The 25909-nt window shown below is 43.2% G+C and overlaps 2 protein-coding genes across 2 annotated transcripts; both read left to right on the forward strand.

The window, feature by feature from the left end:
• Window positions 1–2926: 2926 nt before the first annotated feature.
• prr18 (proline rich 18) lies at window positions 2927–4460 on the forward strand. Its single transcript, XM_036547145.1, has one exon. The coding sequence runs from the start codon at window positions 3070–3072 to the stop codon at window positions 3853–3855; it is 786 nt and encodes a 261-aa protein (XP_036403038.1). The 5' UTR covers window positions 2927–3069; the 3' UTR covers window positions 3856–4460.
• A 2033-nt stretch (window positions 4461–6493) lies between these two features.
• si:ch211-130h14.4 lies at window positions 6494–25865 on the forward strand. The gene is made up of 14 exons (XM_036547260.1): window positions 6494–6561; window positions 7049–7160; window positions 10716–10835; window positions 11884–12039; window positions 15397–15492; window positions 15756–15885; window positions 16003–16118; window positions 20668–20769; window positions 23100–23171; window positions 23569–23675; window positions 24316–24376; window positions 24869–24928; window positions 25141–25243; window positions 25329–25865. Exons 2-13 carry the CDS (start codon window positions 7071–7073, stop codon window positions 25165–25167), a joined length of 1137 nt encoding a protein of 378 aa, XP_036403153.1. The 5' UTR covers window positions 6494–6561; window positions 7049–7070; the 3' UTR covers window positions 25168–25243; window positions 25329–25865.
• The last annotated feature ends 44 nt before the right edge of the window (window positions 25866–25909 follow it).

Here is a 25909-nt window from a genome sequence, read left to right on the forward strand (position 1 = left end):
ATCATTAAAAAGCTCATTTCTGGTGATTTGTTTGTCTGCCAGTTGTTGTAATGACCAAACCCAGTTGTCCAAGCTGTATTGAAGCAACATGCTGCTAATAATACCAGTTTTTTTTGTGGATGGCGGGCAGGTCAGTTTTACAGTGTATAAAGCAGTGGGTGGTGGTTCCGAAGCTACGGTTGCTATGGTGATGGAAGAACTCTCCGGAGTTCTCCGTCGAGCTGGCACGTGTTGTCCATTACTGTGATAAGGAAGAGGATTTGAATGTCTCTGGACATCTTTGTTGTCAAATGATAGATTAATGAGTTTTCCCCTTCCGGGATTAATATAATACCTCGTGTTTAGCATTTATATACGAGTAATAATACAACGTTCTTGTCATGGAATCGCACATAAATTCTGTTTTCAGACTGATTTTCACCCGTTAAGAAGTTTGTACATTAAGCGCTTTAATACAGGAATCAGTGGGGACATTTTAGTCTCTTTAGTCAGACAAAGCCAACAACTAGAAGAATGAAAACAAGTAAAATGCTATCCAGGATCCACACATTCATTGTCAGTACATCAACAGTTTTGTTATTTATGTTCTTCTTTGGGTTTTCATTTGGTTCTTTATCTAAGGCAATGGGGTCAAATTTACTGAAGAAACTCACATGAAGTCCTTCAATGAAGTACCAATAATGGCAAAAATTCAAATGAAAATGGACTATTTGAATATGAATATGAATATTTAAGCCATTATCAATGTGATGCATACACTAATTTTAATCACTGTACTAAGATGAATTCTGTTAGCTGTATTCATATATTGATCATTTTAACTTTTATTTCACTGCAAAAAGTCATGTTTTGTTTTTGCAAATAGATCTGAGTTTTGGCTTGCTGTAATGCTTTATTTGTATATCATGTAGAAGTTTGATATATTTGGGGATGGCTAGCCTGTTGCTTTCTCCCACAGTAACTACAAAAGACCACCTGCTGTATGAAGAAATTTGTTAATCAGTCATTTGACATAAATGGATGAGAATTCAAACATGTCCTATGTGTTCAAGGCATTTAGGGTTCAGAAAATCATAAGAGTATGTAGGTAAAGGAATGGTCAGAGACATCACCTTTAAGGCAAGAGTGAAGGCTCATGCCTGAATACATCTATGAAGAACAAGGAGAACATTTTTCCACTGCTCCCCTTATCATTTTTGGCCTGCATGGTGACCTGGCAAGTGCCAAATTCTGAGTGGTCTGGTTTGGTTGTCTTGGGCACACCTGTCTAAAAAAGAGTATCTCCAACATGCTGTATGATAGCAGTAAGAGATGCAGTGTGAGCTCTACGTTGGCCTTGTTGGCTTTGTAAAATATTTTTATGACATACCATACAGTCTTGATGACGCAAATATTGTAAGTCTTGGCCCTGTTCGCCATTTACTTATGATATGAGCATGTCGCGGTACACGCTATCAGTCTTACTCTCTCTGTGTCAACAAAAGCCACCAGCAAAGTCTCGGTATAGTGGCATCTGCCACCACAGCTAGTGACAACAGATGTAGGAGCTACAGGTTGTTTAATGTAATCTATGACCATGTCCAAAATTCTCCATCCCCAGCCTTGAGGAAAAACAGAAGCCTTGGTGCTGGCGCTAATGTCATGATGTTATGCAACATTGTCCCTAAGAGGGCCAGTAAACAAATGAATAACCTCTGCTGGATTCTTTCCATATCACACCTCTACTACAAAAGATGGTAGCTCTGTTATCTTTGGTGAGTAGTTCACTCAGAGTGTGAGTGACAGTACTTTTCTAGAGCTGCTTGGTTACAACCACAAATAAAAGATATGTATGTTGCCCTTAGAGATAAGGTTATCGCTATGGCAAATAAATAATGATAATACAAAACACACACATTATATATATCACTGTATTTTATATATATATATATATATATATATATATATATATATATATATATATATCATTCATATGTATTAATATATATTCACTTTGTGACTGACTATTTAGTATACAGTTTCACATTTATGGGTTCTAATGAATTAAAGAGTTTCATGAAATGTATACATGGCATTGCATTTGTCTGAACTGAGCTTTTTTTAAAGCTGCAACCAAGTTAAGCAGTGGGTTAGGGTTACCATGGGTTACCATACCACTGATAACCATTGACTGTGGCAATTACCATAAGCCTTTATCTCAGGATTTGAAATATGGAAAGATCTAATACCATCTGGTGAAACTGACAGGGATAGAGATGTTGTGCACATGATGGTTAAGACATGAACAGATATAATTCAGTATGCCATTAGGAACGACAGTAGATGTGACACAGAAATCAATAGTAGAATACAGGTGGTTTGTATCTTTAATCTTCTGGGGGTAACTGGAAGGTCAGTGCCTCTCTTAAGTAAAGATGGGGCAAAATATAGATGCTCTGCTAACTAGACATAAATAGATAAGCCTGCGGTACAGTTATTTTGAATACCACTTCCAGCTGAACAATTCAGATAGACTTCATTGTTAACGTGATCATTTAGCTCTCTTATGATCTTATGCATTATTAGTAAATTTTCAACAATACAATAGCATTAAAGCATACAGCTGATTTACACCACTTCGTAATTTTACAGTAGTCCTTTTAGTGCATGAACTCGTGTGTGAAAGGCTGGCAAACATCTTAGTTTCAACAGCAAATTTAATTTGATCAGGTGTATAATCTACTTCAGGGGGAAATGGGTGCTGTCTCGTCGGGTAAAACGCCTGTGTGCCTTCGCTTTAGACCCAGGCCGGCGCTGTGTATGTAACGTGGCTTTGTTACTGTTGTCTCCAGCCTCGTGCTTCCGAACGATATTCTGGCCACGCCTCCCGCCGCCCAGCAAAATAAAGAGCCGACAGCAGAAAGCACCGCCACAACTGCCGATGGACTTCGCAGGCGTGCATGGAGAAAAGGGTCCGCGTCTTTGTTAACTTTGGCAGATGATGCCAGTGGAACCACATTCGTCAACATTTTACAATTTTTACATTTATTCTGAGAGTTTTTGTCCTGTCTCCTCTTACTCGTTATAAAAATGCCTTTTCCACCGATCAATCTGCACCAGCGGATCACTTCCCCGGGAAAGGAGCTATTCAGGAAAAAGAAACCCAACATTGTACCTCCTCAATCTATGCTCAGCAGCACAGCCAGGGAAGAGAAGGATTCGGAAAAAGATAAACTGTCTACGTCGTGGCCGTCGGCGAATCTGAAGCAGCTGGGGCGAAAGCCACTGCAACAGAAGAGCAAATTTCCTATGGACGGTTCCAGTCTGGCAACGGCGGGGAAGAACTCGTGGCTCACTTTACCAAAACCTTTGGCCGACTCGTGTGACAGCGTGCCGCGGTCAAGTTCGGGGGAGTCCGCCACGCAAAAGAGCAGCAAGCATTCCTCTCGCAGCTCCCTGGCTAAGGAGGAGGGCGAGGAGGAGATCCACTTCTCCCTGAGCCTCACCCCAGAGGCGATCCTTGTCATTCAGAAGCGCAACTTGGAGAAGCAGATGATGGCAAAGCAGCAGAAGTGTTGCGCCTCCGCGGACTTTCGGCACCGGCGCGTGTTCCCTTCCAAACGGGCACAGGGTGCTGCTAAAAGTAACGTTCCGGTTGCCAAATTGGAGAGTCCTGATGACATCAGCACGATCGTAAAAATCTCCCTGTTAAATGACCAGTATAAATATGACGATGTGGAGTATGAAGAGGAGGACGGAGATGTAGACGAGACTGTGGTGAGGAAATGCAAAGAGTGGCTGAAAGGAGTAGAGAGTGCCGCTGCCTTTGGGAAGGTGGACAAACTGGCAACACTTCCACACCTAAAAAGCTGCTAATGGAGCACTTTAGATTTCTACTTTTTAGAAAACAAGACTGCTTAGTCAAAGAAATAGACTATGGGACACTGCTCACAAACATAAAAAAAATCCATTTGTAACCACCTTTGTCAAAGAGGAAGGTTTCCTATGTCTGATGTAAGAACATTGCTTATGTTTGTCTTTCAGTAACACGTAGACATTGCCGTTATCTTGGCTGCTAAAAGCGCTCGTTCTTTGCACATGGCTTTGTCATTTTTGGAAAGACGCCTTTGCGTTTTGAGGTCTGTGATTGAACATTCCATCGGAATTGGAAGAATTGAAATAAAGGATAAAATGTTGATGTGGGAAATGTCGACATCCACGGGAGGAATCCGCTTGTAACAGAGTTTTCCTACAAAGGGGCTCTTCCTTTGTGTAGCGGAACAAAAGCTGTCAAGTGGCACAGGCAACATTTACGCGCCTTCGGTCAGACGACCAATTGACTTTGTTTTTATCAACTAGCCGTCTAATGTTGCTGTGGAAGCTCAGTGAAACGGTATTGATGGAAATAAACATTGTATATAAAGTCGCACCAGCTATGTACAGTATTTATTATGCAATGTAGCGAAGGGTATTTGTTTGCACCAGTGTTATTTTTTTTTTGTTATTTTGTCCTTTTTAAACTGTTTATACGCAATAAAATGTGTAAAAAATGAACTGACTCTATCATTTAGTTCTGCTATATTGTAAACACTGGAAATGGGTGAGGCGATATGTCTCCAGCCACTGTGATCTGATGCCAACTCGTTAACTTTAACCTGACAACAAAGGCAGGTTTAGTGATAGCTTCTTTGTTGATTTTAAAGCCTCATGCATAGTTGAAATTTTAGTTTTCAGGGGAAATTTCACAAAGAGATATTCTCTTACATCGGGAATCCTGTCAAAAATCAGGTGTGACTGAGATGTCTTTGAAGCTTTATGCACTCTAAGGCAAGCTTAGCCATTTGTGCTCTTATTAGTTAAATAAGCCGCTTACATATAGCCCTAATAAGGTTAGCCCAGGACTCGTGGCTGCAGCCAAATTCCCCTTGTGCACGCGCTGATAGAATCCGCCGAGTAGCAGTGGTTGATAAGTAAACCAGACTGTCAAGTGAACAATAAACATCTATGAGGCAAATAAAGTATATCGCGTCACTCCATGTGGTTGTCAGTCTAGTCCCAAATACCCATGGATTTCAGGTAAATATCCATGCGATATGACGGTATTTTTGTCAAAAACAAAATTAACAGTAAAGTGTGGTTATCAGCAACAGAATTCAGACATTTCATTGTCACGGGGGATTATTCGGGTCTCCTCTTCTCACTCTTTAAAACTATGTGAAAGAATGTACAGACGGCTCCAGGAGCACGTATTGCAGTTGTGCAGATTAGGGCGGTGTACTGCAGCCTTTGGTCAAGAGGTCGTTTGGCCTAGAGGCGATCTAGTGGGAGGTACCAATGAGCAACGGACCTGTTCTCACCATAGCAACATCTCGTAAACACATAGACTACTAGGACGTCATGTAACCCATGAGAGAGATTTCTTTCTTTACCACAGTTTAGATTGTGTATATTTCAAGTTCACCGAGAAAGAGTGCTTGGCCTAGAAATAAAAAAATAGCTAGCCAAGTAAAAGTTATCCGTTGAATAATCAGTGTACATTTTGCTTAAGTCTTTGTGAAAAAGTAAATACAACACTGGATGTAGGTTAGGCTCCTAAAGCAAATTCATTTGTCTCGCCTTTGTCTTTCCCGAGCAAAGACAGCACAGTCGTTTCTCTTATCAATGAAGTGTCTTTTGTGTTCTGGCCCTCCCTCCAATTCTGAATTGGGCTAAAGAACCTGCTTCGACAGACATGCGTGTTGAGGGAGGTTCTGTACGGCTGTTTGAGCTATACGATCCTACACTCTATTTGTAAGTGGTATTTATATATTTCAGTATTTTCATCTTTATACCTTTGTTTTTATAAATTTGAGAGAGCAAGTAAACATAATTGTATGGGAAAATGTAGCTACAGTTTTTGCATTCCATCGGTGGCTCCAGCTAAAACCGTTATTCGGTTAAATATCATGCAATTAGTCTGGTTGGAGGACGGAACTAGCGTAATTATTTTCAGACACAGAGACCCTGCTAGTGACATTCTACCCTCATTCACAGAGGTGTGTTTGGCCATAGGTTGCTCCCTATGACATGCTGGCAACGGTTCGCAGAAAGCCGTGAAGTTCAAAAACCGGAAATATATATACAAATATTATCACACAGCTTTTCTTTGATACCAAAAGTGTTGAATGCGTAGCCTTTAACAATTCTCACTGATTCTGCATTTTCAGAACCAGCGTATGCAAAAACAGAATTTGATATAGTCTACCAAACGTATTAGAGGAACACCGTTCCACTCTGCGTGGAAGTAAATATTGCACGCGCCAAAATGTGAACAAATGTTCAAGATCTCACATAGCACAAAGCCAGAAGGGTTGTCCTATCTTGATTTCATGAAAGCTGTAAAGATGTTCATTGAAGCCTCTGTTCAAAAGACTCTGTCATTATAGCTGGTAACCCGGTTACCAAAGTTTTATTGAAATGTTAATGGTGCATTGTGGGTGATCGGGCTGTATGTTTTGACTACAGATTAGTGTCTGGAAATCCTTTCATACAAGTTTTGTTTTGTGTGTTGTTATTCCATGGACTAGCTGGCGCACATCTATGGTAAGTAAAATATTGATGTTTATCAATTCTCATGAAACCATACAGTGAACAACATAAAACGCGTCTAGGGGGCACGCGTATGTCCGTGTCCGCATAATTTTAATCGTTCGGCGACCGGTTTGTTTCGGATGAGATCAGACGCCAAACGCGATGCGCGCAGCCCTTTCCAATAGTAACGACAACGTTAATGGCATTATGGCTTGTATTGTAGCTGTTGAGTCGCATATGTAATGAATACTGTATGTTACGACTTTGCCTCTTGTTATACAAAACACATTTGTATTTCGTGTGATGCATTCCCCATTAAGTTCAGCGTATTAACAGTTTACATCTAACGACAATGTTTTCCTCAGCAGGGCAAGATACATAGTTTCATTGTACATTTTCAAAACAAGCATTTTTACACTTTTTATTACATTTGATGCATCTTGGCTTGCAGTGGGAGTATGTTTTTTAACTGGTTTACCTGTTTATCTCAATGCTGAAGGTGACGGCCATGAAATGTCAGGATGATGTCTCTTAAAGGTCTTGACATCCATCACTCGAGTACCCTTCCATCCATTTTGGATACATATCTATCTCCAGGATATATCAAAAAGGTAAACTCAGTTTATTGAAATGAAAATTGCTATATAAATATTATAACCAAGGTTTTCAGGCAGTTGGTGATCTTAGTGCAGTGGGTCATAAAAAGAAAAAATCTCCCACACAATGATAAGCACTTAAAAGAACATTCAGTATTTTCTTCGCGAGGGGAGCTCTTTCTCTTTGGAGCTTTCTATTGAATACTGAAACTGTACACAATAAAATGTTTGTAGAGAGAACACAAGGGCCCTTTGTCTCAGTGTTGACTTGCCTCACTCCTGTTTCGCCATGTCTCCTATCTAACGTAATGATCAGTACTGGGGTATTTAATTAGCCATTTTGTGGGTATCCACTTAACCCTTTGACCCTCATATTCCTGTTTTTTGCATTCTTTGGCTCTTTTTAAAAGCAAGACCAATGATGTTTCAAGGGTCAGTGTCAAGGCCGGTGAGCCTCTGTTGCCCACTGCAGCAGTATTCCTATCACATCACTCTGCTGCAGCATTCTAATCACAAACCGTGTGTAGTGGTCAGAGCACCCTGGACCGGATGGACACTGTTGTTGTATCCCTGAGCACGATTTTTCACCTCCCCTCTGCTCCCTGAACTTACTCTTTCTTCCATCTCAGTTTTGCTGTGGCTTCACGTGCCGTTAATACGTTCAGCTCACAGCAACTGATCCTTCGTCTCGGTCACAGTAATTCTCCCTGCATTGGGGACGAATGAGGCTGAGATCAGGGCTGAGCACTGAGTCCCCAGTCGCGACGCACGGGTCTGTACGGCACTGTATGTGCTGCGACACGGTCTTTTCCCTGCATGGTACCTGTGATGATCCAACTGCCTGGGTGAAAGATGGTTGCGTAAGGCCTGTCTTTGTGAGCTCTCAATAGGGGCATTGTTCACAATGCTGTCTCCATCACCCTTTGCTGGTATCATTCTCCCAGAGCTGTTTGCAGTCCCGTCCCCTATATAGTGCGACCATTCACACAGGCCCACATGGCCCTGGGGTGGTCTGCTCCTGCATCTAATCGCCTTACATCATCGCCGAGGTTTGCAAAATCAGACCCTTGTGCGCTGAGCCTGCCTGTCAGGAACGGAAGGCAGGAGAGACCAACTGCTACGACGGTCGTCTAGGTTACAACTGGCAACACTGTCTCTGATCTGCCCCCTTGTTCTTTTCTTTCTTTCATTCTGTTCCCCTCTGCCTTTTTCTTTGGTTCTCTCCATTTTTTTTCTCTCTCTCTTTTCTTTCTCCTCCTCTGTTCTGTCATTTCCTTTCTGTTCCTACCCCTACTCTTTCTATCTGTTCCTCTCAATGCTGGGCTCATGGTTCCTGTGTGTTTTGTGGTGAAGACTGGAGAGATTGGAGGGGGGAGGTTTTGGGGGGGCTAATGTTCTACTCTCTGTACACTCCTCTGCCCTGCCAACCCAGCGTCTGACAGTGTGAGAGCGTGTGGCACAGGAAGGCCCAATTGTGCACCTCAGATTAATGATGGCAGGGTCGCAAAAACAAACTGCTCTTCTAGGATCGTCACTCACAGTCATTTTTTTTTTCGTAGAAATGAGAGACCAAATAACAGCAGTGCTGGGCGCCCCCCTCCCCCAATCGCCTTTTCACTATTACTGTGGCAACAGAGCTTATAAATACTGTCTTCCCCTAATGCCTTTTGTGTAGGCAGACAAAGCAGCCACTTCCTAAACAGACCAGAGCCATAAAAGCAGAGAATCCAGCATTCAGTGACTGCCAGTGGAGTGACAAATCGTTCCCTGGCAAGAATGTGCCCAGAACAGGCTAGAACATGAAGCCCCTGTCCCACCTGATGGCACTTCACCCCTACGTGTCGCCCTCAGAATATTGTCTTGAGGTTTGAAAGAGCTGGAGACCTCGCAGGACAGATCTGATTGTCCTTGTTGTCAGCTGTGTGGTGGTTAGTTTTTGACTGCCATTTGTTCTGATCTTCTCAAGATAGAGGTAAAGAACCCACCCACCTAAAAACAATCCAGTCCTTTAAAGCAAGGAAAAACATTGCCATGTTCAGGGCTGCTGCGTCTTCCTTCCTCCTTATTTCAATTCAGTCAATTACAAATCAATTTCATGGCAGAATTTTCTGCTGATGACATGTGTCTGATGACAAAAAATTGCTGTAGCATAAGAAATGGCCTATTTCTAAAATCCAATTAGACTCTGAATAACAGACAGGGAAATTGTAAAGCTGAATGTTCCATTGGTCCTGTTAAGTGTGTAGGCCAGAAAGGGAAATGTGGGGCTGGCTAATTAATTTGGTATTCAGATGGTTTTGAAGAGTGCTTGAAAGAGAGCACCTCGAATGTAAAGTAGCTTTGCCCAATGTAAGAGGTGGTTGTTCTACAAGGCACTTGTACCCCTCTCCATTGAGAAAAGAGTGGTCGTTGAGTAACAAGCACTTGTGTTCAAGGTTTGTGTTAACTGACAGGGTGGGGGACATTGACCGCAGGTATCAACCAACATTATTCATCACAAAAGGTATTAACGATGATAAAAATGTTAACACATTGCATTATTTATTTTTCAAAATTACTTGCAATGCACACGCATCTCACATATGCTTTGACCCATTTGTATGGATGGTTTTACACTGGAATGATTAAAATTATAAAAATCTGTCTTTACAGATTTTAATCTCAGCCCTCAGGTCCTCTGTGTCCAGGGCTCCAACCAGTGGATCACAACTTCATGTTATGCAGGGATCTATATTTTCCCAGAAAGGTTTAAGGGCTCAATAGCATGAGAACACTTCTGTGTAACATGAGATCCCTATGGGACCTCACATTATGGGACATACAGTATGATAAGCTTGGTAAGAGCCCTGTGTCTTTCGCCACAGCAGGGTCTCACTTTCTCTCCTGGCTCCTTGCTCACATGCAGTGTGTTCCATATGTGAGGAACCTTGCAAAGAGCACACAGGAAACAACGGCGCCTCCCCATCCCAGTCGACTTTTAGCACTGAATTAGCTAGCTGCATAACATGCCGATTTACGTTCACAGAGAGCTCTTTGAATCTGAAAAGATTACAGGATGCAGTTATGTGATTTTTAATTTGTTTTTCTTGTCTGACATCACTGTTGTATAAAGACTTTGGGTCCTCTCTGGCGTCACAGGTTGAGGTTACGTAAAAGAAGAGTGTCCCCCTGTACTGTGTGCGTGGGGGAGGGGGATAATAGCCAGCAGTGACGTACTCACGGTACAGCATCCAGATCCAGATAACAGCCTTATGAAATTGTTTCTAGGAAGCAGGGAGAAGGGCAGAATGAGAGAATGCTGGGGGTGGGAGGGGGGGGCACATCATTACACACTGTGTTCCTTCTCAACACTTCCTGTGAAGTTGCGCAAGTGCTCCTGCTGTTGTCAAAGGACACTGCAACCAGACAACGACAGACTTGTCTGTGGGTGTTTTTTGTCGGTAAAAGAAGGTGCCTATTGGTGTGTGTGTGTGTGTGTGTGTGGGGGGGGGGGGGGGTTTGTGTGTGTGTGTGTGTTTCAGAGAGAGATAGAAAGAACTTCGCCCAAATTTGTGTTTTGGCTCTTTGCAGGATGAGAAAAAACAACAGAAGATGAGCTTGAGTAGCAAAGAGGAGGGAGGTTTCCTGAAGACCTCCCGCAGCGACTCAGGGGAGGAAGCCAGAGTCAGGCAGAAGGCTGCCCTCGATCAGGTAACTGCTGTAGGCTTGTACTGATGTGGGCTATGGAAGTCTCAATCATTCACACTATTACTGCATCAGTTTAACCAGTATGGCCATTTTATGGACTACCTGTTGGACCTCATACCTGTAGGCCCACAGCAGGGTGAAAATGGCAGGCACACAGTGCCAGATAGTGTGGAGCAGTGATAATGGAACTGGACTTGTTAACAGCGGTCTTAAGGTTGAGCCCTTGCTGAAACTTTATGTTACCAAACCTTAAAATGTTCCACACTGAATATATACAGTGTTCAGAATGGCGTACAGTCCTGAGAAAGATAAGTTACTTAATTCTTTTCAAAAGCAAAAATTCTCACAAATGAAGGAAATGGCGTGTGAGCACAGGCAGTAGACAAAAGGCTTGTAGTGGACTGATCTGAAGTCAGTGTGCACACGAGCTTAAGACTGAGCTATAGGGATGCAGGGGTCAAGGCCAACTGGAACTTGTTTGATCAAGTAGTTAGGTTCCCTAGCAGAGTGAACACCTCCAGGCACTCTGGGTGTGTTCCTGAAACACCTGCAGCCCCATTACTGCTGATCATAAGAACAAAGCTCAGTGACAGAAATGACACTCACTTAAGACGAGGGACTTTGAACACTGCTGCTGTCATCATGTTTTGTGTGTGTGTGTGCGTGTGTGTGTGTGTAATGTGTGCGTGTGTTTGTGTGTGTGTGTTAATTGCAAGCTGCCAGTTGCCTGGGTTGCCTGCTCTCACGTATTTACTGTGACACTCATGCTTTGTTGAATCTGTTCCCACTGTGTCAACGGGTGAGCGCCACAGTGAATACGTGAGAGCTGTCAACCCAGGTGTGTCCGGAGGGCGACTGCCGTCACTGTTTTGTTAAAATATATAATCTGCTTAGAACGATAATTCTCATTGACAGAAGGGAAATACTCACCTAACATACACGTACACCTCACCTTGCCATGATAATAGCCACTTGCAAAACTTCGTGAAACACGAATTACATGTTCCCCTTTATCTTTGGCTCAGTGAAGGAATTTGTCCTTGTGCTTTAGCGCCATCTAGAGGTGTACAGGAACATGCACCTGCTGAGAAATGTGATGTACCGTCGCTACGTTGCTCTGCTGAAGGAGAAAATCCACAGACAAAGACAGGAGATCAAACGCCATGAACAGGCCAGTCTCAACCCCCCAGAAAAAGCTAGAGAACAGGTAACTACAACCTCCCCCCACACACACACAAACACACACACACGCACACACATGCACACTTTCCACAAGAACTCTGCTCTCAAATTATTTGATGTTATTCAGGACCCAGTATTTTATACGCCTTGTTCTCACCTTGGTGCTCCAGGAAGTAGACTTTGGTGTTGCTTCCTATGAGGATGGACTTAAAGAACAGTTACCACCAAGAATCAACAGATGGCAGCGTGTATTTATATTTCAGATACTATGTCCATGACTTCCAGTGCTCTCTGATGTATTTATTACTGTCTCATGAATGACAATGAAGAATATGTACAGTTTTACAGTTTACAGTTAAACAGACATTTGCATTACATTTGCAGACAAAACATTATGCTGTTAACTTATTCATTTGATCATCCAAAACCCATTGTAACACAATCATTACGCCAACCTGCATTGTTTTAGTGATATTAATTCACACTGATTGATTGATTGATTGATTGATTCATTCATTCATTAATTCAAGCAAAGTGTAGGGCTCAAAGCTCTGGGGGCCAGGCTAAGCAGGGGTGCTTGTTCAGGTGGTATAGCTTTGGACGACATGGGTCAAGAGGAGCAGAAATATGTAGGTCAATAATTAATGTGGAGTTTAGTTTTCATCAGGGAAACCTCAGTCTTGGACTATTAATGAAGTTGAGTCGGTTTTCTCAATCTAGGAAAATGCTACAGTGTAGTGTGCTGTCATATCCCACTGATCTAATTTTTTGTTTAACTCATTGCAAAGGCAGTTATGGACTTCTGAGTCAGAAAGTTGTGCCTGCGTTACTGGTATATAAATTAATTTAGCCCTCAGTGACAAAAATGTAAATGTAAATGTACTCATGGATGAACCCATAGACCTGCCCTAGAGATCACTTGAGCTACTATTATGGCATGGACACACAAAGCATCAGTTGAAACTATCATAAATAAATTGTGGCCGGCAAGCTTTGGGAGCCGTGGGACTCAGGGGTTGGGTGGTTTACGGTAATGGGAGTTGTCTGTCCCTTACAACCCCCCTGACTGTGTCTGAGCTCAAATACACAACCTGGAAAATCAAAGTCACACTCTCTGGGCACCCACCAAAACCCAGAACCCCCCCCCCCCCCCCTCCCTTGCCCAGCCCCCATCCTGGTATTGCATTAAAAGTTACCTGAGATTTGTAAAGTATATAGAGAGGAGCACTCAACCTGTATATAGTATTTCAGATCATTAATAATTATATCTACATTACAAAGATTTTTACAAAGATCCTACCTAAATGTTTCACATTTTTTGTGATGTGTTTGTCTGTGTGTTTTACAGTGTTTTTCCTTCCTCTGTCTCTTTTGTTGGTCATAATTTGTCATATTCAGTTCCTAACATACTGCATGTATTCCATCCTGTGAACACTATTGGCAATGTACAAATGTGACTGTACCACTGTGTACCATTTTCTGTTACAGTGAACAATAAAAATTTCAAGTGAAAAAAAAGTTAGCAGAGGGTAGCCAGCATGTCCTCCCAAAGTGACATGCATATTACTTAGATCATTAGAGCAGCAATTAACAAGTAGGTGCCTTGAGTCTTGCATTTCCTCTCAGCAGAGACAAGGGCAGAGATGAGAGACTGGTGCTCAGGGTCCCTGTGTGTAGTGTACCAGCAGCCCTCAGTCCAGGCTGAAAGAATGATTCAGGCAGCACACTTTTACTAATTCACCTTGGCAGATACCCACATCCAGGGTGACTTCGGAAGCATTGAGAAGTACACATACAGACTGCAGACCCTGGTACACAATATACCTTTAATCCAAATTACAAAATACTGTTTCAAGGCAAAAGTATAATTCTGTATTTCTGAAACAATTCAAGTGAATATAAAAAAGCAAAACCTGAAAGTTAATAGAAGTACAGTCTAAATTCACCATAGATTGGTTTACAAAACTGTCCCATACAAGCCTTGAGAATTAGCTTTATGAAGCAGGCTAAGGATTGTTGGTGACACTGTGTTTGTGTGTCACCAACAATGTGTGCAAGTGTTTTCTATTTGAATGAATCTGGTGCTTTAAGCCATGATATCATCAACTGATGTCTGGATAATTATAGAATAAAACTGTAAAACCATGCAAGTTGCCTTAAATCTTAAAGCTTCACTGAGCTTTCTGAACAGGTTAGAACAGGTTAGGCTTTCTGGTCAGGTTGAGAACACTATGTTAGTCATGTCTACATGTCTATCTGTAAATTAAGAAATGTTTTAATGTTATTATGAAACATACACTATTATTTGAACTGTTTAGTAAATACCTGCTCTTGTATTTCTTTATTTCAGTGTACTTTAAATTATATTTAAGATTTCTTGGTGTAAATGTGAACCTTAGAAAATTATTTTAAACAACTACTTAAAACAAACATCAAATACATCCTATAGTCACTGCACAATGTTCACTGTTTGCATGGCAGTATGTTACTGATACAGTATAAATAGAAAGGTATGAACTAATTGACAGGGAAGGGCCTCTCTAGGACATGTTGCATTAGGGTACAAAGTTATTGATAAGCTGCATTTGACTTTGAGTTTGGACATCTGTGTGGTGGGCAACAACGGCAACAGTCTTCGTCTGTAAGTGTGGAGGAGCGGAGGATGATGGCCAGGGGGGGTCTCAAGATCCTGTCTTATCTCCCTCTTCCTATAAAGTCTGAGCTTCTTCAGGAGGCTGTAATTGTCTCCTCTAATGACCTGCACTGAGGAGGAAGACAAAGGAAAGCCTATAAAGGGCTTTATGGTCCTGTCGGCAGGAATCCTTTGCTACAAATTGCTGAGCTAATGAAACTGCCTGTTGTTTCCTCAGCCCGGTTCGAGGGGTTCTGTCAAAGCCACCATGATGGGGCAGGACCAAAGCAGGCAAAGCCAAGAACACCCGCTGGGTCCTAATTTGTCCCTGCTGTAGTTAATGGCTTCCTGTGGCTGTGTGTTTACTTCTCATTTGTTCTGTGTGCTCTCTTTCCCAGCTACTGAAAGACACCCATCCTCCTCTTGGTTCTCACCTCTCTCTGTCTCTCTCATGTATGTCTGTCTCTATCAGGGATTCAAACAGGCTTTATTATCAGGGTAGGAGGTATCCTCTGGTGCGAAGAGCATGAATGTACAAGAACGATCTTCCTTTGCCTTGATCTTTAATAATATAGCAGGGTGGTATAATAAAGAAGCAAAAAAAGTTAAAGAAAAAAACAAATGGAGATTTCATTCACCTTCTTATCTCTCTCTCTCTCTTACCCTGTCTTTTTTCTGTCTTTCATCTCCATCTGTGTGTCTGTATTGACATATGTATGTCTTGCCCTGTCTTTTTTCATTTTCTCCCAGAGGCATGGCAGAGTGCTCGGACAGAAGCTGCCCTGTTGCACCCTCTCACACGATGACTCCCACCTGAAGTCTCTGCCTAAAACCAGCTACTATCTGGTAGGCCTCACACATCAAATATCATGTCATTAGACTGTCAAGGTCTTAAGTGATAAAACATTTCATAAGCTTGCGTTGACTATTGTGTAAAAAATTGAGTGGAATTCCCTGTGTACTGTATCCACCCGGATGAGCTTTCACAGAAAACAGTAGCCCATCTGCCATATTAAGTTCCTGTGTTTCTGTGGACCTGCCCGCCTCCTCTAACTTCCACTTCCTGCCTGTTGTCACAATTACACTTGGATCCATTCCTTTTCTCTAAGATTGTGGACCTGCAGGATGAACTGGCCAGGCGTGGCTGCCTAAAGACCCGGCGGGACCAGGAGGAGTTCAGGTCGTTGGTGGGACAGAACCATGGGACAGCCCGTCTGGAGAGCAGGCTGAAGGAGATCCGTGAGAGGAGTTGAGTTGCGACAGGATCAGACTCCGCGCTCTTACACAGGCTTGTACAGCTGATTTTACAGTGTGTCCGACTGTGGGTTTCTGATCAGTGATTAATGGTGTCGACAGCGATTAGCAGCAGGACCGCTCCTGATCAGAGGTCAGTGGAAAGGAGACAGAAGGAGAAGTCAAGGACAGCTCCTATTGTTCAGATCACTGTGGATGAAGGAAGTCACCAGGAACAAGTGAGTCACCAAGAGGGCTGTGTCTAACCATTTTGTGTACTTCATGCGTATGCATTGGTGTGCAGATGTGTGTTTGTGTGTGCATTTGTGCACAAGCTTGTGAATAAGTGTGCTCATGTCTTTGTGTCACCCAGTCCAGAGCAGCTGCAGGGTGGGTGCAGTGGGCAGTGCGGGTGGGGTTGGGTGAGTCGTAGCCAGGTAGGGTGGGGTGATACCTCACACAAGTGTGAGAGATGAGGGGCCCCCCTGTGCCCCAATGCCATGTGGCACAGGCACTGCAGCGTCAGGCCTGGTTCCTGCAGCCAGCTGAACTCCTCATCCTGCTTGGCACAAGCCTCACTGGGCACTACCTGCCCTCTGAACTGACCTTTCTGAGGCCTCTCCATCAGCACAATCTATCCATCTCCACTGAGGCAAAACTGGCCTCTCCGACAGCACAATCTACCCCACTCCACTGAGGCAGAACTGGCCTCTCCATCAGCACAATCTATCCCTCTCCACTGAGGCAGAAATGAAGTCAGTCTCACACTGGCACTCTTTTATGCCAGTCCTTCTTTGCAGTGAATTTTCTTTACAGCAAATCTTCACTGGGAATCTCCTTGGCACATGGAATCCTTCACAGTGATACACCTTCACAGATAATCTCCCTCATAGCTAAGCTAAAGTGAGAACAGCATACTTTTTATAGAGAATTTGACAGCCCAAAAATACTTGTTTATACTGTGATGTGTTGGAAGAAAAATATGCAGAATTCAAATGTTGACTAAAATTAGACCAAACAACCCCTGTGTTCTTGTTGTGAAGGTTTAAAACACTATTGCGTACAGCATCTCAAAGGGGATGTTTTTTAAAAGATAAAAGTCTCAAAGGACAGGAACTAGAAAGGGTATTTTGCCTGTGCTGTTAGCATAGGTTCATTCCTCTTGTCCAAATCCTCAAAGTAGCTACTTGTGACAGTTGTGGCCACAGTCAGAATCACAGTTGTGGTTTTGGTTGCGGTTGCTGCCACTCACCTCCACGTGGTCCCTTTGTTCTTATAAGCTCTTTAGAGGTACTTGGAAAGTGGGATCAGACCCAGTTGGCCTCAGTTCTGGGGTGATTAGCAGGTCTGTCACCACACTGTGATGAGACTGGGATGAGGGTGAGCGGGGTGGTGGGGGGGTTACCGTACTTCTCCACCGCTCCAGGCCCTTTGTCCCGGGACAAACACAAGCCCCGTTTCGGAAAGTGTTAGTAGGGTCGGTGACTCACAGGGCAGTGAGATGACCAAACATCCCCCTCCCCTCGCAGTTACTCCGACAAACATCATCCAGGAGGAAATGTCCAGTTCTCTCCATGCATAAAAGGCATGGACCAATCGGGTCAGGTGTCAGCACCATGCATTAAACCACCCCACCTTGTCGAGTAGTTCCCTGCTTTCGCAACTAATCTGAGGTTAACACACAGATCAGGCATTTTTCACCAAACCATTTTCTCCTTTTATGTTTAATGCTGCTTTGCAACAGTGCAAAGGACTGCACATGATGTTATCCCTAAAAACAGTCTTTTCAGTTATGGAACAGTCTCTTCTTCATCAGGGTACTATAAATACCTCTAGCACTCTACAGGAATGCTAAATTCAACAAATTCAGATTTCAAGCCCCCCCCCCCCCCATTACAGGACTGTTCCATCTCTGGCCTTCCATTTCATATGACACACACACACAACTGTTAGGATGACCATCATTTCCATTGTCAACGATTATCTAAGTCTGTTTAGTGAGGGCATGCGTGATGTCCGCGAAATTGCTGCCACTGGTGCTACCTGGTTGAAGGACATTAGTGGTCTGGTTACAAGAGTAACATAGGCTTGTGCTGACAAGTCTTCCATTGGCGTGAATTCCCACTGCTTCTCAGACAAACATGGCTGCCTGTGAAACACCCCCAATCTCCCCCCTCCCCAATCCTCACCCCCCGCCCACCCCCACCCTACCGCGTGCACACCCAGTCCGCTCCACATGCCAAGGTAGATTCCCCACTTCTCTGAGAAATGCTGATCCAGATCCTGAAAAACCAAAAGTAATTAGCTGCAAGGAGTTTGAAACCAAGTAAAGCCATGGAACTTTAATAATATCTGTGGATCTGTCTTTAACATTCTGGGATGTATCTGTCTGTCTGTCTGTGTCTGTCTGTTTGATTATGTGTCTTTTTAGATAGCCAAACACTTTCTACATAGATAAATAGTGAATCTGTTTATTATATATAAACAATAAAGCACTATCTGGCTAATCTAGTTGTAATGGCTAGACTGACCTGATATTAATCATGCCTGATCATTCATTCATGTGTTTTATGAGCGGTACAGAGTCGTCATGTCTTTTCAGCATGTTGAATTTCACATCCATTAATCAAATATGTCATTGGGAACACCAATCCATCTCCCCCAAATCAATTAAAGAATGACGCCCAGCACTCTGCTGCAACTTCTTAGCACATCTGCCACTCTGTCTTCAGAAAGGAATGAGCAGTTCCCCACTCACACACATACATACACACATACACTTGCACACACACACACACTGAGGCATGCACACAGAAACACACATGGTCTCTTATTGCGCTCATGTGTGTCTCGTACCAGGCTGAGACTTGCATCTCCCTATCTCCCAACTCTCTATTGCTGTAGCTCCGTGTTAGCGTATCCGTGGGGCATTTTCGCCAGCCTGTGGTGGTGTTTCTCGATGCTGTGTGGGACGCCTGGTTTGTACAGGCCTGTTACCTGCTGCACTGTGCTGTGAGTAAACTAGGTGCTGCTCGGACCCAGCGCAGAGGCCAGTTTACACCCAGCAGACAAAGTGTGCCGTCACCCGGGTGTGCAGTGTTATCAGGTGTGAGCTGTGCTTTGCAGAGGCTACCCTTGAGAAGTAGCACATCATTAGAAACATATTAACAACCCGACGCGCACTCTTCAGGTCAGCTCTCGCACCCACACCAATCCCACATAGGGTCCGAGCATATCCCGATTCATACGGCGCCAAGTAGGTTGACAAAGCACGTCGCCCTGCTCCCACCTACCCCTTTCAGGGCCACTGCTGTCTCCACAGTTCTGGGAGCCAAAGAAACAGGTGGACGTTTTTGCAATGGATGGCTGGGTTGTGAATCCACAACCTTCTGATGTCAGAGAAGATATCTAAGTACTCAGCCACTCCAGCAGGGATGTTGAAGGGTTGGGGACCAGAGAAGGCAGCAGACTGGGGTGCATGAGAAGGATGTTTGAGAGCAGTGCTGGGGAGAGCCTCTGGACTGACTGCTGCATGCTGTTTCAAGCAGCAGTGTGCTGTACTGGTTCTGCCATTCTGCCTGTGGCCACTCGAAATATATTGGGTCTGATTCTTCCAGAATCCATTAGAAACACATTGGAATGAATGGTTGAAACATACGTAAACAATGTCTGTGTCGCCACGCCAAGATGGAGGTTTGCTAAGAATGCTGAGAAGTTTTGTTTGTAAAGATGATAGGGAGCACGTCACTTAATTTGAATTATCAGCCATTTATTGTGAGTGCATGCAACACCAGCTAAATATGCCTCTAAATATGCTGTCTTATATCTTCTATATATCTAATATATCTTCTCTATGGATGTAGCTTTCAAGCTGTAGATGTGATTGTCTTCTGTCATGCTGGTGCAGTGCAGGAAATATTGTCAACTAGCACCTTGAGAGTCTACTTCAACTACAGATATCATATATGTGTGTGTGTGAGTACATTGGGTTTTCAATACTGCAAAAAAACCCTGCTAGCCCTGTACATAAAAAATGATAGACGATTTGTAATATTTTAGGGAATGCCTTTAGCCAGGAGAACTTGGAGTAATCTATATATGTCTTCATTTCTTACATAATATTAATCTCAATACACCACGTACACCAATCAAAAGAAAAGAACATGATCAGGAAAGAAGTGAATTCATCAAAAAAGTGTCACAGATGGTGCTAAAATCTGAAACCCATCATAAATACTTATTCAGTAAGAGAACCAACTAAATCACCAGTAGAATCTTGTCTGCCAGAAACAGTTGAATGCTATTCTTGAATGTTGTTTTTGAGTCCATGCAGCAGCTGATATCAGATGTAAGACGTTATCAGCGTAGATGATCATTTAAAATCACAAGAGTTATTTTCAGCAATGTTTCACTAAATATGGCATTGTGTGGTTTATGGGTCATGACTAAAGTCTTTCTAAATAGCCTCTCTGGCCGTGTGGCAGTGTGGTAAAGCGGTGTAGTGGTAAGGAGCAGGACTCGTAACCAAAAAGTTGCTGGTTTGATTCCCCACTGGGGCACTGCCATTGTGTCCTTGGGCAAGGTACTTAACCCACACCTGTCTCTTTAAATATCCAGCTGTATAAATGGATAAAACTGTTACTTATGTAAATCACTCTGGATAAAAGTGACTGCTAAATGACAGTAATCTAATCTAACCTCTCTGACCACACCATGCTGCCTGACTGTGCTCCCTGTCCACACTGGTTGCACTTTCTGACCACTGTCTACGCTGGTCTCTGCACACAGACCGTTCTGTCTGAGGGAGAGGCTGGGGACAGTGACACCGCCCTCCATCCACAGGGCAAACACCCACAGGAGCAGGATGAAATGGAGCAAATGTTTCCCAAGGTAAGTGTCAAACCGCAGGACCAGTAATCCCTCTTAACTTGGCGATGAGAGGCAAACACACCTGCAGAAGTAGTCCACACACCCCTGGGGAGAGCTACTGGTGGGGGGGGGGGGGCTGCTGTCCTGTTTTTGGAGCTTTAAAGCAGTATGCCCCCCCCCCCCCCCCCCCCCCACACACACACTCTCCCAAAACAGTAAACCTTTAGGCAACATGTAAGATTTGGAACTCCTGCGCAAAAGACCATGATAGAGGAATGTGTGTCTGAAATAGTTCCTGAGAGTCATCCACTGCCACTCCAAGAATAAACATGTATGATTTATCACAGATTTCACAGGTTTATTAATACAAGCAGCCTCACATAGGTATTATAACAGATGCATGTTTTAATGTATTTTCTCCAAAGAAAGCTGACGGAAACAAATGGAGAAGGGACTTGAAGTGTCAAAATCCAGAAGAGTTCTCGAGAAAAGCCAATGAGAGCTCTGAGATTAATATGATCTCTGAATATGATGAATCATGTGATGTTCCTCTCTCACTTTCTTTTTTTTCTAAGTAACTTTATAATGATGGTTTTTTATTGGGTGTATTTCAAACAAAATGCTGAGTACACCTAAATCTCAGGACCACATAATCCTTCCAAAAGAAAAGTGTAAAACTGTACATACAGTCACACAGTTCTTTCTGTCTTCCATTCCTATGAAATGGCAATACCTTTAAATTCTAAAAAAAATGCATTCTAATTCTGAGTAGAGAAACCAGTGCCCATATAGCTTCTAAATATACATGAAAATCCGATCTTACTCTAGTTGTTTTAGACCTATGTATGCTGTCATACTTCAGCAACAGAGACACAGACTATTTTCTCTGTTCTACAGGAGAAGAAACGTCTTGTGGAAAGTGGAAATATGTCCTGTAGCAACAGTAAAGGGTGGGGTGGACACATAAGGAGAGAGGAGGAGAGGGAGGAAATGGCAGATAAAGAGGAGTGAAGGGAGCAAGGAGGGGTGAGGGCAGTGGAGGGGGTGGTCCATGTGGACAGGCATGCAGACCTGGAGGACTCATTTTCTTGCACCTTGGTGTCAAAGTCAACCTGGGCAAACAGAGCCAAGCAGGAGCTGGAGGAAGGCAAACAGCGGGCAGACAGGCTGGCCTGGGCAGCGGGCAGGGGCATTACTCACCGCCCGGCTGCTGACAGCCCCGGGGGAGGGACAGAGAGAACGTTTCAACTCCGCAGCCGCACATTCATCACTGTGGAGACAGCAGCTTTTCTCAGCGGTCACAAACTCCAGAGCCGTCTGCGTGTGTGGGAAACGGGATGCGCATGTGGGAGGCGGGGGGTGGGGGGGGGTGGGATTTGTGAAATGAGGGGTCGTCTGTCAGATAAGGCAGGAATCACCACCTTTAATGGAAGCCCTTATGTGAGTGTAGTTTTTATCCAATTGGAAATATCAGGAGACTGTGGAAGGCCTGTGAATGTAATAGGTGTTTGCCTTTGTGGGAAGGCTGTTTGAAATGCAGAGATGCACTCCAGGAACCGTGACTAACATGACACAGTTGTGACCTACCAACAGTTAACTCAAAATGCAATACAATAGAGAGTGGAGGAGTGAAAGAAACCGCTATGCTTATGCGCTGTACTGCAATCAGTGGATATTAGATATCCAATTGTACAAGCTATCAATGAGAAATATTCATTGTACAAAACAAACAGGCAACTCCTAAACCCCCAGTACTGCCTCTTCAAAAGTCCTCTTCTAAGAAGTAAAATTCAGCAACTGGCAGCCAGTGTTTTGACAATGTATTAGAATCTGTGAATGGAGGAATGGAGCCACCATCCTGCTCGGCTGTGAATGCCCTGACCATGAGAGCTGAACAGTGGTCTCAGTGTGTGAATGTGCAATGACAAGAGTGACACATCCACTTGGGTTTGGGGAGGGGGTTGGATGGTGGCAGTAAGGGTGTAACACCCACATCATCACTGCTCCCACATGCCCACTCGATCGACAGTTGAAACATGATCACACAGAGGAGTCTCCAAAAAAGCCAATGATGATGTCACACAGTCTAGTTCCCATCTCTGCTGTCCATGAAGTTCATCGCCTGATGCTGATTGTGTTCTGTCATTACTATGGCAACAGTGAATTTGACAGGCAGCTGCTGACAACCAGTTTGCTTGATATCCGTCCACATCTAGAGGATCATGGAAAACTACTCTGACAAACGCTGTTTTTAAAAGCTCTTTCCTTGCAGAGCATGTACAAATCTGAGGACTATGTTTATTATCTATTTATTATTTGCACAGTAATCGCTTTTGTTTCAACACCATCAGTTGCAAGTACCCAAGTTCGTGACACTTCAGCCTGGTTTTCTGGACCAGTTCAAACCCAGCATTCTTCCTGAGGTACACAGCCAGGGTGTGAAGATAATAAACCTTTTTAATTTCATTTATTTGTGTTTGTTGGGGTAATTAATACACATGTTAGATATCCTCTTCACTTTTATTGCCTGTCATGAGAATTTTAAATAAGTGTTCTTGATAAAGATGGTTATAGGACTCAGTGATAAATTCAGTTCCTCTCTGTAGAAAATAGATCTCATAATGTCAATGAACTCCATATAACTTATCCCTCAAATCTGACACCTGCTATCACATGTTCCATTACCAGAGCTCCTCTACACTGGAACTTAGACAATGTTCAGAAAACGTTTTTCAAACCAGGAAGGAATGTGTTCTCTCACTAATTAAGTCTTTCTAGAACGTTTCGTGCTGTATTGTGATTCACTAATGCAACCAACAGCTGAGGATCTGCGATCCACCACAGAAAAGGAGAAAAGCAGGCTCAAATCTGAAGAAACTGCATCTCATGCACAGCCTCTCCCTCACCAACATGGCGACCTCACAGCGGTGGGTATATCTGTTACCCAGCCATGCACAAAAGAACATGTCATTGCCCCTGTGAAAAAGCCAGAAAATCAAGAACACATCATCAAATCCATTTTAATTATTCAGTGTGTTTTGTATTCATTATTCGCCATTTTGGGAAAATATTTTACAATATGTTAATGGGACATTTGAAGTAGCTTTGTAAATGCGTTACAGAAGTAGAGCCAGGTGAGTTACAACAAAAAATTGCTGGAAGTGTTATCCAGGAATCAGTCTTGTGTGTAAGAGTAATACAGATATACAACTTATTTTCAGGAATGTCTACAACATATATCCCAATGTATGCCTTAAACAGTCTCTCATTTAACTGATTTGTTTCAAGTAATTTTTCTAAAAAAAACAAAGTCTACTCTGTTGCTAGTGCTTCTTCTTCAGAAGTATACTAAACTAAATGAGAATGCTGATTGAGCCAGCATGACAGATTTTGGTGATTTTTTTCAGAAATTTGAACGCTGCCACCTTGGTTCTGAGGATGAGGATGAAATGTAGCAGTGAAAATGTGGCTGGTCACAGCAAATGAGCAGAACAGTGCTTCCATGTTTTATCGTCTTTTAAAATTCCAGTTTGTTTTTCTTTGCTTGGTGTGACCTTCATGAGGTAGAATGTTGGACAGAAATGGACACTTTCAACACTGGGAAGAGGAGGACCACGTTCGTGGCCTGGTCAGTTACCCAACCTTACAAACACAAGCAGGTTTCAAAGAACCCTTGTTCTCTAGGGTAAACTGAAGGCTTGTATTTTGGCAGTGAGTTTACAGCATGTGTGTTTCCTACTCCGTAGATATCTATATCTGTCTATCTATGTAGATGTGTATCTATCTATATATATATATATGTATCCACTGTATCCAAAACCTTATTAGTTTTAAAGAAACTTTTCTGATAGTAATAAAGCATATTACCTTCCCTTGAGATAAAAATGTAATATGTCAACATGGACTGAATTGCTGGAGGTTTCTTTCTTAATACGCTTCTTTAATCTCCCGAAATTGCTGTGCTTTAATAGTGGGAATCCAATACTTAATTTCTGTCAAAAACGGAATGCTTTTTCATGTGTGTTCTTAAGTTGCAGTATGTGTTTCCTGCTGATGACTCCAAAGTGAGGAAGAGTTGCAACAAAAAATGTTCCCTCCCACACCTGTCTCTATCACCCAGGACCAGCCCAAGAGAGATGCCTGCCTCTTCTCCAAAGCATGGCACACCACCCCCTACAGGGTAAACCTTTTGCATTACATAATTTATTCTGATCCAGGGTGAATTACATAATACATTTTACATATTAAGCATTTATATCCTTCTCAAAAGCACACCAGTAGTGACCCACCTGGGAATCAAATCTGCATCTTTGTGGGGAGCAATATAGCTCCCTAACCACTCTGCCATAGTCTCTCAAGTGATAGGCAGTGATTTCTAATGTGTCATTTCAGCACCCAATGGTCAAAAGTGATCTCTGAGCACACAGAGACGGCCAGAAACGCGATACCCGAGCCCTTAACCTTGGAGGACGTCTGTCAACAGCATCCTGTGACAGTGAGTGTTTCCCCCATTAAGTCTGAGGAAATATTTTTTGATTAAAATGACATTAAAAAACAACAACTTCCCTGTTCCCATTTAGGTCATAGACCATCACTGTAAAAGTTGGACCAATTACGTTTAGAATGCCAATGTGTGCTGAGCAATGAGGACACCGCCCATAGCAACAGCAACAACAGCGACTACAGAAAATATGCAATGGAACAAAAGTGAGAATGTGCTGCATCCCTCTGTACTGACTCACCAGGATGAAAAATGACTCCTTCCAATGAGACACCAACTGACACCAACTCCTTCCAATAAGACTGAGGGAAAAGCAACCAGCCCTTTGTCATACGTAAAAGAGAACACTCCCAATCAGAGCTAGTTTAGAGCAAGACTTTGGACACGCAGAACTGTCGAGTGCCATGAATTGCTGAATGACCTCATCGCTGCAATCACTGCTGAGTTCAGCTAACAGAAAAGCTGGTGTGAAGTGGTGGACATCTGCACAGTAACTTCAGAAGTGACACGCACATGTTCAACACAGCCTAGATCCACCATTACACAGTCTGCAGGACAGTGCTATGCAGGACCAGCACGATGAGTGTCAGTGGCCATCTGGAGGGACTGAGATGAATAGAACCAAGAGAGATGTGCTGGGGGTGGGGATTATATGGTAGT

The sequence above is a fragment of the Megalops cyprinoides genome, chromosome 15 (genome assembly GCF_013368585.1).
Source record: "Megalops cyprinoides isolate fMegCyp1 chromosome 15, fMegCyp1.pri, whole genome shotgun sequence".
In the NCBI taxonomy this organism is placed as follows: Eukaryota; Metazoa; Chordata; class Actinopteri; order Elopiformes; family Megalopidae; genus Megalops; species Megalops cyprinoides.